Genomic DNA, 14,459 nt, shown 5'->3' with positions numbered 1-14,459 from the left:
TCTGTTGGAGGCACTTATCTCTCGTCCATTATTAATAACCGGAATAAACAGACGCCAGCAAAATGCAACCGGCAGAGACGCACCGAGGAGATTGGGGGAGGGGGGGTTCCAACTCTGCTCCCCAAATTAGACAATTTAAACCAAAAGCGGCGTCTCGGCCGTGCTCAGTGACCTGCTAGGGGGCAGGATTCAGCTCGCTGTGGAGATCAAACTACCAGGGAAAGAGGGGAGGTGACAAGGGCCGATCTTGAGATTTCGATGAACTCTCTCCTGTCGCCCCCACCTCATTGTTGCAGCCAAAGCTTTTTGGGGCTCCGTGCCGGCGGGTGCCGAGCCCGAGTGCAGAGCTCTTAGCAGGATCGGGGCTTGGTTTGATCAGGGTGGGGGATGGAATCGAAGCCCCTGAACAGCACGAGGGTGCTTTGCAATGGCTTGTGTACGTCATTACTGACATGGGGGGAGGGGATGAGGGTTAACAACATTAAAAGCCTTGTTCATCCTATTCATCATCCAGGGCCTGATTTGCACAGGTGCTGAGCACCAGCAAGTCCAACTGAAGCGAAGGGACAGCTTGGGAGGTACTGAACACCACTGACAAGAAGGCCCTGTGTGCGCATCACACTACTACCCGAGGGCCCCCATTGGGATCGGGGCCCATTCTGTTAGGTGCGGCACAACCGCATCAGAGAATAATGCCACCTAGCTCCTCTACAGCGCTTTCCATCAGTATCATTTTGCTCATTTTATACACGGGGAAACTGAGGCACAGAGCAGGGAGGGACTTTCCCAAGGTCACCCAGCAGGGCCAGGAATAGAACGCAGCTGTCCTGAATCTCAGTCCAGTGCTCCGACCGTTACACTGCAGAACAGCACAGTCCCTGTCCCGAAGAGCCTCACTCCTATTCCTAGGGTGTTGGGAGCTTTCCCCTAACAGCTGTCCCAACACACAGGTCTGCCCAACCTCTGCACCAGGCTCAGCTCCTGGTCTCAAACACACCCGCAGCCCCACGACCGAACAGGAAAAGAAGAGGAACCTTGGTGTCGTACAATTTCTTGCTCCTGATCTTCTTGGTAGTCATCCATTGGCTCTTCCCTGGCTTTGTCTGGCCCAGCGGCACCCTGGAAACACAGGAGAGCAGACATTGGTAGGTCGGCCTGCTTTAAAGCTCCCAGAAGCACACACACACCCCCAACCCCAATCCTGACAGAGCAGCAAAGCAGCTTTGGAGACCCAGACTTTCATGTATTAGAGCCCCAGGTCTGGAGGCTGCTGAATCAAGACCCTGGAACATCAGAGGTGACCCCATCTCTGTTGGGCGCTTGTCCCCAGTCAACGCTTCTGTCCCCTTTATCCCGCAGGCAGCGGGGGGGGGGGGGGGGGGGGGGTGGAAGCAGCCAAGTCATTTCCCAGCAGCCACACGCTTTCGCGTCGGCCTGTGCATGGGAGCGCTCTCACGGTAGGGATCAGTGCTGTGTCAGAACTCTGCACAGAGCCCGGATGTGCAAGCGGCCACCCTGGGTTGAACAGTCCCTACAGACAGTGGGGAAGCATCTGTTAGAGAGAGAGAGAGAGAGAGAGAGAACAAGCTAGTTGGCAGAGCTGGGCAGCAGTCGTACGGCTGAGCTAGCATCCAAGCGCCAGGGGAGAGCCGTGCTGGGCTCTAGGAGACAGCAGGGAGAACGGTGTCCCCGCTCCTCCACCCCACTGCAGCTGCCCAAGTCACGTTAGCAAAGCACAGCCGAGCGCAGACCTTCCAGCCAGGAGCCAGCAGCGAAGACCATTCCTTCTATTTGCTGCCCATTCAAATGAGAGATGGCAGCTTGAGAAAACGAATCGCAATTCAGCCTTCCTAGTGCATGGAGGGCTGCAGAGCGCCCCCGCGCCCGGGGAAGCCGCCGGGCTGAGCAGCTCGCACCGAGAAGGTCTCCGGACAGGAGACAGGAGCGCAAGGGGGAGTCAGGATCGAGCACTCTCTCCACCCACGTGCAGGGCCACCGCCTCAGCTGGGGTCACTCAATGCAGCTTCTCCGACTCCAGGTAAGCGCCGGTGATTCGCACCAGCTGAGGATCTGGCCCATGGCTGCTGCCTGTTTGCAGGCTAGCAGGGAAGGAGCCCGGGCTGCTGCAGGGCACCATGGCCGAGCCTGTTAAAACAGGGCGTGGCCATGAGAGAAAGGGTCCGTGGAGGGGGAAAGTCATTGGATCATTCGCCTCTCAATAGCAATGGCTGAGGGCTCTCTGCTCACTTGGGAATATTCATCTTCCCTGGAGTCATGGGTTCGAATCCTGGCTGAATCAGTTCAGCTGTTCATCATTCAGAGCGGCTGGGAGCTAAGACACCCAGGTTCTAGGCCCAGCTCCTCAATGGAGTCAGAGGTTGGCACTAGCTCAGGAGAGCACCAGGACTGGTATCGGGCAGGGGCAGATTGCGCAGCTTTTGCCCCGCCTGAGCCTGACTCAACCCACAGCAGCCTGCCCAGCCGCAGAGTTAGAGACAAATAGAGCTGGATCTGAGGGGGATTTTCTTGGAGCCTCTTGCTGGCGAGCATGAAATATTAATGCTTTCGATAATTTACACCTCCCGGAGAGAAGGACTCAGACATGCTGATACAGCTTCTGATTAACAGACCTTCACTCAGGGCAACGATTCAGCACCTCCTCATTCACCCGACGGGCTGAGCTGGGAGCAGGCCATCTGCTCCTGCCCAGAGCTGCACCGACACATGCCGCCCTCTGGACCCCACCAATGGGACCCAAACTGACTACCCTTCCTAATACCCTCTCCATTGGGCCCACCAGGGAGCGAATTACAGCCTAAGGGAGCAGTGCTCCGACACCAAACCCAGCTGACCGCCCCGGTCAGCGAAGCAAGCCGGCGGAACAGAAGCCAGGCATTGTGCTAAGGTTTGTAGCGTTCACATGGTGGGAAGGAGCAAGCTGAGAAAGGAAAGCAAACAAGAAAGGTAAGGGGGAAAAACAACAGACGGGGAGTGTTCTGTCCTCTGATTAGTTCTGTCCTCCCTAGGGCTGTTGACTTTATCCTTTCTTGTCAGCCATCTGATTGCCAATGCTCTATTTATACCTTGTGCTTATGCAGCTCTGGCTGCTGCAGTATCTTGATGCTGCAATATAGATTGTAACAAACTTGTAATGACAGCCTTCAGAACCTAACAGCAACAGCAGGGATAGAACTTCCTCAAAAGCACAGGCCTCTCCCACTTGGACTACAGGAGAATCACTGCTTTCTATGAGCAATATAGGAGTTATGACACACAGTTGTGCAGTTCTGATTCCATCCAGTAGTTCATTAGAAAGAAACTGACCAAGCTGATTAAGGAGTTTAAATTTTCCTCCCAAAGGAGTGCTAACTTTGCACCAGTTCTCACTGCCAGCACCCTCAGGTCTTTCCTCCTAAGGTACCTGTGCTCTGTCCAAACAGCGTGAACAGCTCAGCCTAGCCTTATGCAAAGACAAATAGTTAAGGTATAAGTTCTTTTCCCACTAAGGAGCTGGAGGGTTTTATTCAGCAGATGCAATCCTGCAGTGGTGGGCTCTTTGCTTCAATGTCTATTCCATTGGTCTGGAGTGTTTTTAGACTTGCTACCAATCATCGGTTTAGAGCCCTGACAGATAAAATGCTGCTTTTAAAAACAAGTGACACAGAGAACGCTCGGCAGCCTGTCAAAACAAGCTAATATTTCCCTGCTGCAGAGTCTCACTCCAGACAGCAAGAAGCACTTTACAAAATGAATGGCTTCCTTCTGCAAGCAAGCATCTCCTTGGAGGAGACAAGATTCTCCCTCGCACAGCATAATTGCCACCAGTCCACCATGGCCGCAGCCACATCACAGAAACACGGGAATCGCCAAACTAGACCAAGCAAGGTCCATCTAGTCTACTGTCTTGTCTCCAACCATGGCTACAACCAGGTGCTTCCCAGGAAGGCGCGAGAATCCTGAAGTAGGCAGAGAGCGGATAATCGGCCCCCCACTTTAGATCTCACCCTGGATTCTAATCGTGCAAAGTTGGCTTAAGCCCCAAAGTAAAAGATCAAATTTCTCCAAAATTTTGATTGTCCTTAAGTGTGACAAGCCAGGATATTCTGACTATCAGTTCCCCTTTGTGAGTCTAATTAAATTTGCGGCCTTAGCTTCCTGGGATTAAACTGTGGCGCTCATTGCCCCAGGGTCTGTGAAAAAGGATTTCCTTTGAACGGTTTTGAATGTTTCACCTTTTAATTTCATTGAACGTCTCCTGGCTCTTGTGTTGTGAGACCAAGGGGAGAGAAGTTTCCGAGTTACCTTCTCTAGACCCGGCATCAGCTCAGAAGGAGGGCGTATCAAGAGTCGTGGGGCCCCTATGGCTCTAGCACTATAGACAAGGCCTGGGATATGCCAGGATTCCCAGATTTCAGCCCTCCTGTGCTTACACCTATTGCCAATGGTGGCAAGTGGCCACAGTTGGAATAAAGTCCACCTTACAACCAGATTTCTGCCCCCTTCCCTTCGCCCCCTGAAGAATTACGGTCTTGGGAGGCCCAGCGCCCAAAGTGGCACCGGAATGGGCTGCAGAGCAAGTGGGACATGTTACGCAATAGCTGGGCAGAGAACAGATGCTGTGGGGTGCTGCCATGCCAGCCTCAGAGCAGGTGGAAGAGGGAGAAAGGAGGGCAGCTTGCCAGTAGCTCCTGGAAGCCAAAAGAAAATTGGTCATGACCCAGCTGGAACTCCATAACCACAAGCTGCCCAGAATCAGGAGCAAGAGATGATGGGAGAAGGGTTCTCTCACTGCCAGCCCATCACAATATAGCATTGGGGCTTGGGGGTGAAAATTCTCTTGGGGGGCATGCATCCTCTTCCTCCTCTCACTTGTAGGGCCAAGAACCCTCTTCATCACCCCCCCGACACCCCTCCCTGCAGAAATGGCTTCCCCATCACATTACATTACCTTCAGCGGCTTCTTTGTCTCCTCTTTCCCTAGCACGCTGGGGTCCTTGTATTTGTCTGATTGGACCACCTTCTCCTCAAAATCCGGCCTCTCCAGCTCGGCCTCTTCAAACTCATCTTCCCCTTGGTTATTGGGGTCCTGAGCAGGGTCTGCAGCATCATCAGGCATCTGGGTGAGAAAAACCTCTTGTGAGCACCCAGCACCCCCACACCCGGGACACACGGTGGCCAATACGAGCTGGCTTTCTCTAGCGCTTAAGCTCAGGCCAATGAGTGGGAGAAGCTACAGCTGGGGACACCAGCTTCCAGGAAGGAGGGCTTCCCACCTCACTGCAGCAGTCCTCCTCAGGCTGGATCTCAGGGGTTTCGCCAGATCAGAGTCTCCTCAGATGAGGCTATAAGAAGTTATGGCTAGAGGAGGTGATGGGGCCTAGCAAGAACAGGCAATCTGGCCCCCTCACCTCACTTTCTGCCCCTGCTGAAATCCGAGGCATTGTGTGGGTCTATCCTGTGGGTCTCTTCATCGGTCCAGCTACATTGGTAAATGAAGAAACACTCAGCAGAAGTTGAGTCTTAATGAAGTTCTTAGGAAGTCATTGCCTGGAATCTTTAGCAACCCAAGGAAGGAAACCACCTCACATCAGAAAGTTGTTTCATTGCCTGTGAGGCAAACCAACTCATTGGCAATAGGTGCGATGACCCTAAATCAGTCCCCCGGAAAGGAGGAAGCTGTACTCTGTTTATCAAACCAACCTCAGAAGAAAAAGCTGCCTTTAGCCAAAACAAATCTGCATTTTGACACAACGCTCTACGCCTTGTTATGTGCGTGATGCTTTCAGATCTAAAGCTCCGGGAACCATAAACCAGGATGGTTTCCTTGGCACAGATGTTCTCAGGAGATACATCGAACCCTGAGATCCAGCAGAGAGGGGCAGACACACAGCTCCAGGCTGTGGGAGAGGAAAGATTTCTGCCTTGTAGCAGATCAGCTAGAAACATACCCTGTCACTGAAATAAAAGAATGGACCGGCAGGGAGAGGAGGCACCATCATCTCTTGTACTTAATATCCGCCATGGTTTTGTTTTGGTATTCTCCTCTGTAAGTTACCTGGGAAGAGTTTGTTTCCTCTAGTGCAGCTGGATCAGTGTTGACTCCTATCTTTTTTGGGGAGGGGGGGCAGGGAAGGGAAAGAATTACCAGCTGGCATCCTCAATGAAAACATCGAGGTCCTCCCCTCTAGGGAGGGCAGAGAAAGGTGAAAGCCTGTGCATGAGTCAAGGTCATGGATAAAGCTGTGATGTCTCAAGGACCTGCAGGCACCACGGTGAGCAAAAGAAAGTCAAATAGGCTGGAGGTCCAAGGCCCTGCCAGTGTCATGGAGGAACACTCTAGAAATGCGTAGGGAAAGATCACTTCTCTCTGAAGTTACTGTTCCTCTTAGGGGAGCCTGGGCTCTCTCCTTTAGCCTCTCCAAGCTAAGCGAAGAGAGATAAATGGAGCTGAAGCTCTCCCGATGGACATCGATTACCGAACGAATCTCACTTGGCACTTCCATAGCGTATCTCACCTTCAGAGCACTTTACAAACCACCAGTGAATTAGCAGAGCTAGCCCGACCAGCGTCATAAACACCAGTCAGTGCATTGCCTCTCCCGGAGCTTGTCAGAGAAAAGGATGTGCCAGTACATTTTTCCCCCTGCGATCTGATCAGCTTTACAGATGGTTGAAACAACCTCCTTCCACTAGGGCAGCGGTTCTCGGCCCTTTTCCATACAACAACAGCACCTGCTCCTCGGGATCCCTCCCCACACCCACACAGCAGAGATCTAACTGGGACCTATTTAGCCATATGGGAAAGGCAGGGTGCTCAGGGTCCCCTGAAACAGCAGGTTTGTGGCCCCCCAAGGTGAGAGATTCTGCAACTGATTATATACAAGATGTCATCAAACAGCAAATAAATATTCCCCCCTCCCCTCAGACGCACACATGCTCTGTTTGACTAGCTCTGCTCCGCCAAACACCCATCAGAGAGAGGTAATTTTGCCTGTTTTTAGGGTAGGAAAAACGGAGGCCTAGAAGTGACTTGTCTGATGAGAACTCGTGGGAGGGATTGGGATTAGAACTCCCAGCGCTCGCTCTGTGCTGACCATATCTCCCGTTAGCACTCGCATGGATGCTAGGAAAACGCCCATGATTCTTCATTAAAACACCACCTTCTTGGGGGCAGGGGTGAGAAAGATCTGGGAATAAGGTGCTACATGGGCTGCATGGAAAGTTTCTGCTTGAATGGAAGAGTTTGGTGTCCAAGCAGATTCAAGTGATGACATCATGGCGACTTCTCTTACCATTGGCTCCTGGACCACCACCTCTTTTTGCGTGTGCATATTCTCTTCTCTTTCAATCATCCCAGCATCTGCAAGAAAAATGAAATGAATCAATCCGGCCGACCAAAAGGCTCATCCAGGGAGCAACAAAACCACAGGACACTGGCAATGTGACTGTTTGGCCCTGTGTGCCGTGGAAAGTTCTCTCTCTCCTAGAGAAAGAGTGAACTGATCACTCGTGCCTACCTGGGAAAGACACTGCATTGGGCTGTGATGAAGCATCCCTGGAACCAGAGAGCAGGTTGGTTACCACACCCCGGAACAGGTATAGAGTGGAAGCTGAGGCAGTGATGTCTGCCTGTCTCTGCAGACAGCCAGACACAATAGCGTGGAGGGGTGTGAACTACTCCCCATTCATTGTAACGGGTTAATCCTGGTGCCTAACGATAGTATGTTAAAATGTCAACATTGACTGTTTCATCAACGACCACTTTAGTAGGCATCTAAATAAGAATAGTAGTGCTTATTTGCCATGGCTGGACGCAAGGACAGCGCTCGGGTAGCAAGTTGCGGTCAAGGGCAGCAGGGAAAGGAGCAATTCAGTCCCCAGCCTCCAAGATCTGAAGTCACCTTTGCCCCAGCTTAGCAGAGGCACTTCCGCTGCCTCCTCGGTGCCAAAATCCAAAACCACCTCCCGCATATTCGTGAGTGCCAGAAACCCCCTCTACCCAGCTGCCAAAACCTCGCCTGGCATCTATGGTGCAGTACGTGCTGGCGACACAAAAACCTCTGGGTCTGTTGGAAAAGACATTTAACACCAAAGCAAATGTACACTCCCAGAAACACTGCACAGACGGGCGACACTGGGGGGATGGGTACATCATTTCAGGGTCCAAATCTTGGCATCAGTCTTGTGCGCTGCGTAGGACAGCGGCCTTGACTCATTGTTCTCCATGTCAAGTTTGCAAGTAAAACGACCCCACGTAACAGTAACAGCTTTTGCGGGCAAGGGATTTGTAAGGCCGCCTTTTTGGAGGCTTAATGATCCTTGATGTGCCAATTACACCCATCTACTTCCTGTTAGGTGGCAAGGTAGCTGAAGTCAGACCACAGGGCGATTGGCTTACTGAGCCACCGGATGCTCAGTCACTCATCTGTACGTTCAGGAATCCGTCTCTCTCTCTGTCCCTTGGGCTACTGCAGAGGCTGGGTGGTATCCATGGAAACAACCCAGTTGCGCAGCCAGTCAGAGAATCGCTCCCGGCCCCGCTGTACCACGGTGGGTTACAGGTCGGTGCCACTTCGCCCTTTGTCGGCGTGTGGCGGTTGAAAACGAAAGGCCGGTGCGCCACGTGGCAAGGGGGAGAAGAAAGGGGAACCACACAGAGCGTCCGTTAGGGGGAAAGCAAGGAGGCTCATTATGTTTATTTCTCCTGTCCTACAATTTGGACCCTGCACAGCCCTTTGTTTTGACCAGAGGGAGGCCCAAACCCCCCCAGATCTGGATCTGAGTAGGTCCATCTACAGCATCTGGTTGCGCTGGCTCCAATGGTCATGCTGACCACTGCAGCGGCAAGCAGAGCAGGTTGATATGATCCTCCAGCATCAGGCTGCCCCGTTCGGCCTGCTGTGTAATCTACAGGGCAAGTATGTCCCAAGAGACGGATGCAGCAACAATCTGTAGCGCTCTGAGGGAACGCGAGGCACCACGCCCACTCTTTCACCCCCAAACTGGCAGGAGCTGGGAGAACTGAGGAGGCAACGCAGGTGTCCCCCGAGGGTGCACAAAGCACAAAGGAGGGGCAGCCCATAGGGCTCCGGACAGTTAGAAGTAGGGTTTATGAGCTGTGAAGAACATCCCAATGAGAATCCTGGCGACCACAAGATGGCAGACTCGGGGGTGCAAAGCAGGGCATGCTGGAAGGAACCACGAGGTGCTAATAGAATAATGAGATGAGTTTCCAGGATGGTTCCCCCACTCAGAAATGACCCCCCCCCCAATTAAACAGCTTCATTCGCTGTAGTCTCTAATCCTGGGGTGCGGAGATGGTTCTCCCTCCAGGCTCATGGTCCAAGTCTGGCTGCATTAGACCCAGTGTCTTTGAGACCTGGATGCACTTTTAATAGCAAAAACAAGCAACAGAAAAGAAGTCCTGCCTGAGACAGGACTCCGGGCAGGTGGGAGGGAGGGAAGAGAGCTGAGGACTAATCGCCCATTTTGACAGTGCATCATTTATTATCCTTCTCCTAACAATCCTCGACAAGAACAGCCATAACGAAGGCCGGGGGCAGGGAGCTGGGGCAGTGTTTCTGTGCTGTCTATCATCAGCATTAGCCAAGTTTTCCCTCTTGAAACATTAAGTAAGAGACCAAGAGGCAACAGGGCTCCCAATTAGATAGTTTCATGGCCTGGGCCGTAAAGTCGTTCCCTAGGACGTTAATCCCAATTAAGACGTGGAGGCCAAGCCCTGCTGGTCCCAACATTCCCCCCATCCCCACCCCCGCAGTGCGAGCCTGTTTCCTTCAAAGAGGAGTTTGCTTTGATGTGAGGCAATTAGTTTGATTTTTCTGAGGGAACTTGTTGAAAGCAGGTCATTTAAAGATGAAATACCAGCTGGGTCCTTCTATGGGAAGGGGCAAGGCATCTGGGCTTTGAAACAAGAACATGGCTTCTCCTCTCTTTCTCATGCAACCCCCACACTTCTCTGTGTCCAGTTGACTGGACCCAATCAGCACGGGATCAGTTTAATATCTAACATGTCAAATATTTGAGAGGTTCACCTGCACTGGAAGGGCACTGACACAATGATCTAGACCTTTCCTAGCCTACCTTTATTATGGCCTTATTATTGAAGGCTCTGTTAGTCATACCGACCTGCATCTCTACCCCTCACCACCACTGCTATTCCTAATCTGAGCCCTTTCCTGAGCAGAGAATGAAAACTGAGCCAAAATCCACTGGCAAGAGTTCAGGCTGAGACCACCACACTGATCTAAGTCAGGATTTGAACCCAGATCCCCAGAGGCTGAGGATAGAATCCAGGAGCCCTGACTCCTAAACTTCCCGCCCCACCTACTAGCCAACTTGTCTAAGGAATATTTCATTCAGAATCCCAGTGACACTTAGATATAGGTCACTGACCAAAGGCAACAGAGACTTTGTTAGCTCAGCTTGGTCTACTAACCCCATGCGGATGCATTGATCCAATCTGTATTCTTACTGTAATTAACACGGTTATTAGCCTTTTAGACCCGAGCAGTTAATCAATATTTGAGATCTTGTGGATTGTTTCAGTTAGGGACAGAAATTGATGATGGAGTCAGGTATTTCTTTGATGCAATCCTGTTTATTTACAAAGAACGTACATAAAGTCCTGTTTCCCTGAACACACTAGGAATCAAAAAGCAGGGAGATAGTTTCTCTGTTCACAGTTCCAAGCCCTTTTCCAGCCAGCACTCTGCTCAAAAGCTCTCACTTTCATTTTTTCCCCCTCAAGGTCACACATTTCTCTCGCTGTCTCTGTGGCTTCCTTGTTGCCTTCGCTCTTTGAGGTGTTTCTGCTGCTTCTCTCCTGCACACATATGCACGGCTATAATCAAATATATCCCTCATCCTTGCATTTGTTATCAGACCCCCAGGAAACTCCTTGGACCACATGGCCCACCCACTGCCCAGGGTTGAAAGCAGTCTAGTCCTTGGGAAGTCATCTTCTATTGTTTCAGCTATCACTAAACAAAGGGGAAATTCATTGTTCCCCAATTCCCGTTTGGAAGGCCAAAGCTGTCCAGCATGACAACAATGAGGTGGTATGACTGCCCAACCCTCAGCTTAACAATATTTATACATTATGCCTGTGAAGTGAAGCAGAGATAAAGGCTCTTCCCTCGCAAACCTCAGCTGGTGAATTATTCATGAACCAGTTTCCTGGCCTGATGATGGGTCACACCGGGTCAAATGCTTCCCCCTTCTCCACTTTTTAAATGGCTTCCCTTGCAAATACATTATTAGATGGCTGAGCCAGTCCGGGGAGTCTGAATGCAGTTGGAGCAGCAGAGGGTACAATTCTAACATGTGCCAAATGGTTTGAGGGCTGGTCTCCCCCAGCTGCTCAGACTTTGAGTCTTCCAAGATGGTTGCAGTTGCTGCAGTTGTCTGACTGACTAATGGAATTAGCTGGCCTTTGAAATGGCTTGCTCATCGCCCCCATGGGAAATTCATCACCATGATTAAGATTGGAATCCCTCTTCCAAATAAACAAACAAAAAAGAAATCACATGGGAGACTGAACTCAAGTCTTGCAAGAAACAATGGAAGGGGATTCTCCATCCCTCTCAGAGACGGGAACAAAGTGCCACGACCTGTGTGCACATTGCTTTAGTATTTATGATGCACATGGCCTGGAGAAAGGGGACAGGTCAAGGTTGGATGAAAGGGCCACCCTATCCCTGATAACAAGATGACGCACTGCACTCCTCAGATGACAGAGGAGAATAAGGGCAACAGCCTCTCCTGTAAATTACTACAGGAGGTGGGTCCTTTCTCCTTCCATCCCTAGGAAAACAAATTCCTTAGTCATCCATAAGGAAACTGCAGATTTAACATCTTCCTCCCGGACACAGCAGCAGGGAGGATGTCAGGGGATTCCCAGAGCCAGGCTCCATTTCTGCACTTTGCAAGGCAGGGAGGAGAAGAGTTTTTAAAACTCCTAGCAATTGTACTTCATTCGCAATGAAACATGCCTTGGTTTACCTGTGCTCTAAGCCGATCGGCGCTAACCCTAAGCAGGACTGGGCTATGTCAGTATTTGAATGGGGGTCCTCCCAGGAATACTTGGGGAGTTCATGTATTAATGCTGGAGACACTGGGGGCTGCAAGCATTCTCCTGCAACGCTGAGAATCCAAACAGGACCGAGCTAGGGCATGAGGCAGAGGAAGGGACTAGAAACTAGGGTAAAAGTGACCAAGTTTGGATTATTTAAAATACATGATATCTCTTGACAAAAATTTCAAATTAAAATTTCTCTTGAAGTTTTTGAGAGACTTCCTTTGTTCAAAAGCCTCCCTCTTGGTAGCATAGGTCATTACTGTACTTCACTGCGTTATGGAAACCATACCCATCTCGAGTTCCTCATCATCCGTCCCTTCCTTGTCTCCTTCCCGATTGGCTATCGGATGCTCTGCCCCTCTTTGTTGATTGGCCAGCAACAGATTGCCATTCTGCTCAGATCTGGTGTCAAAGTGAAGGTGCTTTGGGTAACCGTGCACTTGTTCCTCATCCATTCGGGCATTCACTTTGTTAACAATGTCTTGCCAGCTGCAGCAAAGTAAGAAACAAAAAAACAGAATAAGCCACACAGCTTGTTGGCATTTCATAATCTAAATGCAAGCAGGAAAAACAAACAAACAAACAAAAAACAAAGAGAAACCCACCTCCCACACATTCAAAACTCCTGCCTAATTGTACATCTCAGGCAAAGGAGCCGATTGCATTAGTTATCGCTGCAAGCTACATGGAAAAGCTACAGAACAATTTATGTGCTACACAAATGCCAAATAAAATATGCTTTATAAATGCAATGTATTATTATTAGAACTGCTTTAATCTCTTATTCATGCACTGTGATAACTTATCCATATAGCAGTGGCAATATTTTCTAACTCCAAATTGATACATTTACATGCTTCCCACATATTAGAAGGCATAAATGTGCCTTTTTGGAAAAATACCAAACCAAAAGTCCTCTTTATGTCTCAACCTTTATTTAAAGTAACAATGCTGCTTGTACCACAGTCTTCTAGACTAATTAGTCCAAACTCTGAAGAATCATTATTAAGAACTGTAGAGTTTTGGAGGACGAGTGTAGAAAGCCTTTTTAAGAAAAGTAATGATACAGTAAAAGCTTTGTCATCCAGCATATTGGGAGAAAGGGGGGGTGCCAGTTAGTCAAATATTCTGGTTCACTAAGAGTTATACTTACCAATGGAATACCAATTTTCTGGACTGAGGCAGAGAGATAAGGTGTGGGAGGGGGTACAGGCTCTGGGCTGGGGGTGCAGGCTCTGGGGTGGGACCAGAAATGAGGGGTTCAGGATGTGGGTGGGGGACCTGGGTGGGAGCAAGGGACTGGGTGCGGGAGGGGTGAGGGTGCCAGCTGGGGCTCTGGAGTGGAGCCAGGGATGAGGGGTTTGGAGTGCATGAGGGGGCTCCAGGCTAGGGCCGAGGGGTTCGGAGTGCAGGAGGGGGTTTGGGTGCGGGAGGGGGCTCAGGGCTGGGGCGCGGGAGGGGGTTGGGGTGTGGGCTCTGGGAGGAAGTTTGGGTGCAGGAAGGGGCTCTGGCCTGGGGGTTGGGGTGAAGGAGGGGTTTCAGGGTGCCGGATCCTGGCGGCACTCAACTTGGGCGGCTCCCCGCAAGCGGTGACATGTCCCCGCTGCTCCCAGGCGGAGGCGCAGCCAGGCAGCTTTTTGCGCTGCCTCCACCTGCAGGAACCGCCCCCACAGCTCCCAGCCAATGGGAGCTGTGGAGCCAGCGCTTGGGGCGGGAGCAGCGCACGGAGCCCCCCCAATAGCCGCTCCTCCGCTTAGGAGCAGCAAGGACACGTTGCCGCTCCCAGAGAGCCAGGTAGGGAGCCTGCTGGCCCCATACCAACCAGACTATAAATCAGACTTTGAATGAAGATCAGAAATGCCGGTTTATAGAGCTTTCTGGCTGGTCAAGTGCCAGATAGCTCAGCTTTTACCGTATAAGGAACTTGTTGCAGCGTGGCACAGAAGATAGCCTTTTGCTGGTCTATTTTTAAAACAAAACAATCACTCTCTCATAAGCTGTTTGTAGTAATTGTGACAGATGTTGTGGTGAAAGTCTACTTGGGTCTCCTCTTTGGGGTGTGTGGGGGGGTCTGTCTCTTTTAGAGCCCGACCTCTGTGACCAGCCTGCGAGCCTGCCTCTGAGCTCTGGGGAAGTACAGGCAGCTCCTTCTGGCCAGCCATGAGCTAGGCTGGGAGTTTGATCCTTCCCTGTGAATGCTATGCCTCAAACATGATCCTGTTGCTACCTGGAACCACTGTCTGTCTGCTTCCCTCTTGGCACAACAAGGCTTTAATGATGGCTGGCGACAGGAGAAATGCCAAATGCCATGCACCTTCTTCTCCTCAATGCTGCCATCTCTGCATGGTATCTGTACCAACCA

General features: G+C 51.0%; 1 protein-coding gene across 7 annotated transcripts in view; it reads right to left on the bottom strand.

The window, feature by feature from the left end:
* Positions 1-14,459, bottom strand: part of LOC101949571 (Golgi integral membrane protein 4-like) — a 79,341-nt gene that overhangs the window by 6,753 nt on the left and 58,129 nt on the right. For 2 of the 7 annotated variants that reach the window (XM_005292924.4, XM_065575175.1), the window contains exons 10-13: positions 12,387-12,586; positions 7,293-7,360; positions 4,949-5,116; positions 1,048-1,119 (exon numbers count right to left, since the gene is read on the bottom strand). In XM_005292924.4, the coding sequence (XP_005292981.2) occupies positions 1,048-1,119; positions 4,949-5,116; positions 7,293-7,360; positions 12,387-12,586 (508 nt within the window). Of the gene's footprint in view, positions 1-1,034; positions 1,120-4,948; positions 5,117-7,292; positions 7,361-10,598; positions 10,844-12,386; positions 12,587-14,459 lie in introns of those variants that run through there. The other 5 variants (XM_042852854.2, XM_065575176.1, XM_024104367.3 and 2 more) reach the window with 4 other exon arrangements.

This window comes from Chrysemys picta, chromosome 21 (assembly GCF_011386835.1).
Source record: "Chrysemys picta bellii isolate R12L10 chromosome 21, ASM1138683v2, whole genome shotgun sequence".
Taxonomy (NCBI): domain Eukaryota; kingdom Metazoa; phylum Chordata; order Testudines; family Emydidae; genus Chrysemys; species Chrysemys picta.
The sequence above is the reverse complement of the archived record's forward strand: the minus strand, read 5'-3'. Positions and strand labels throughout refer to the sequence as shown.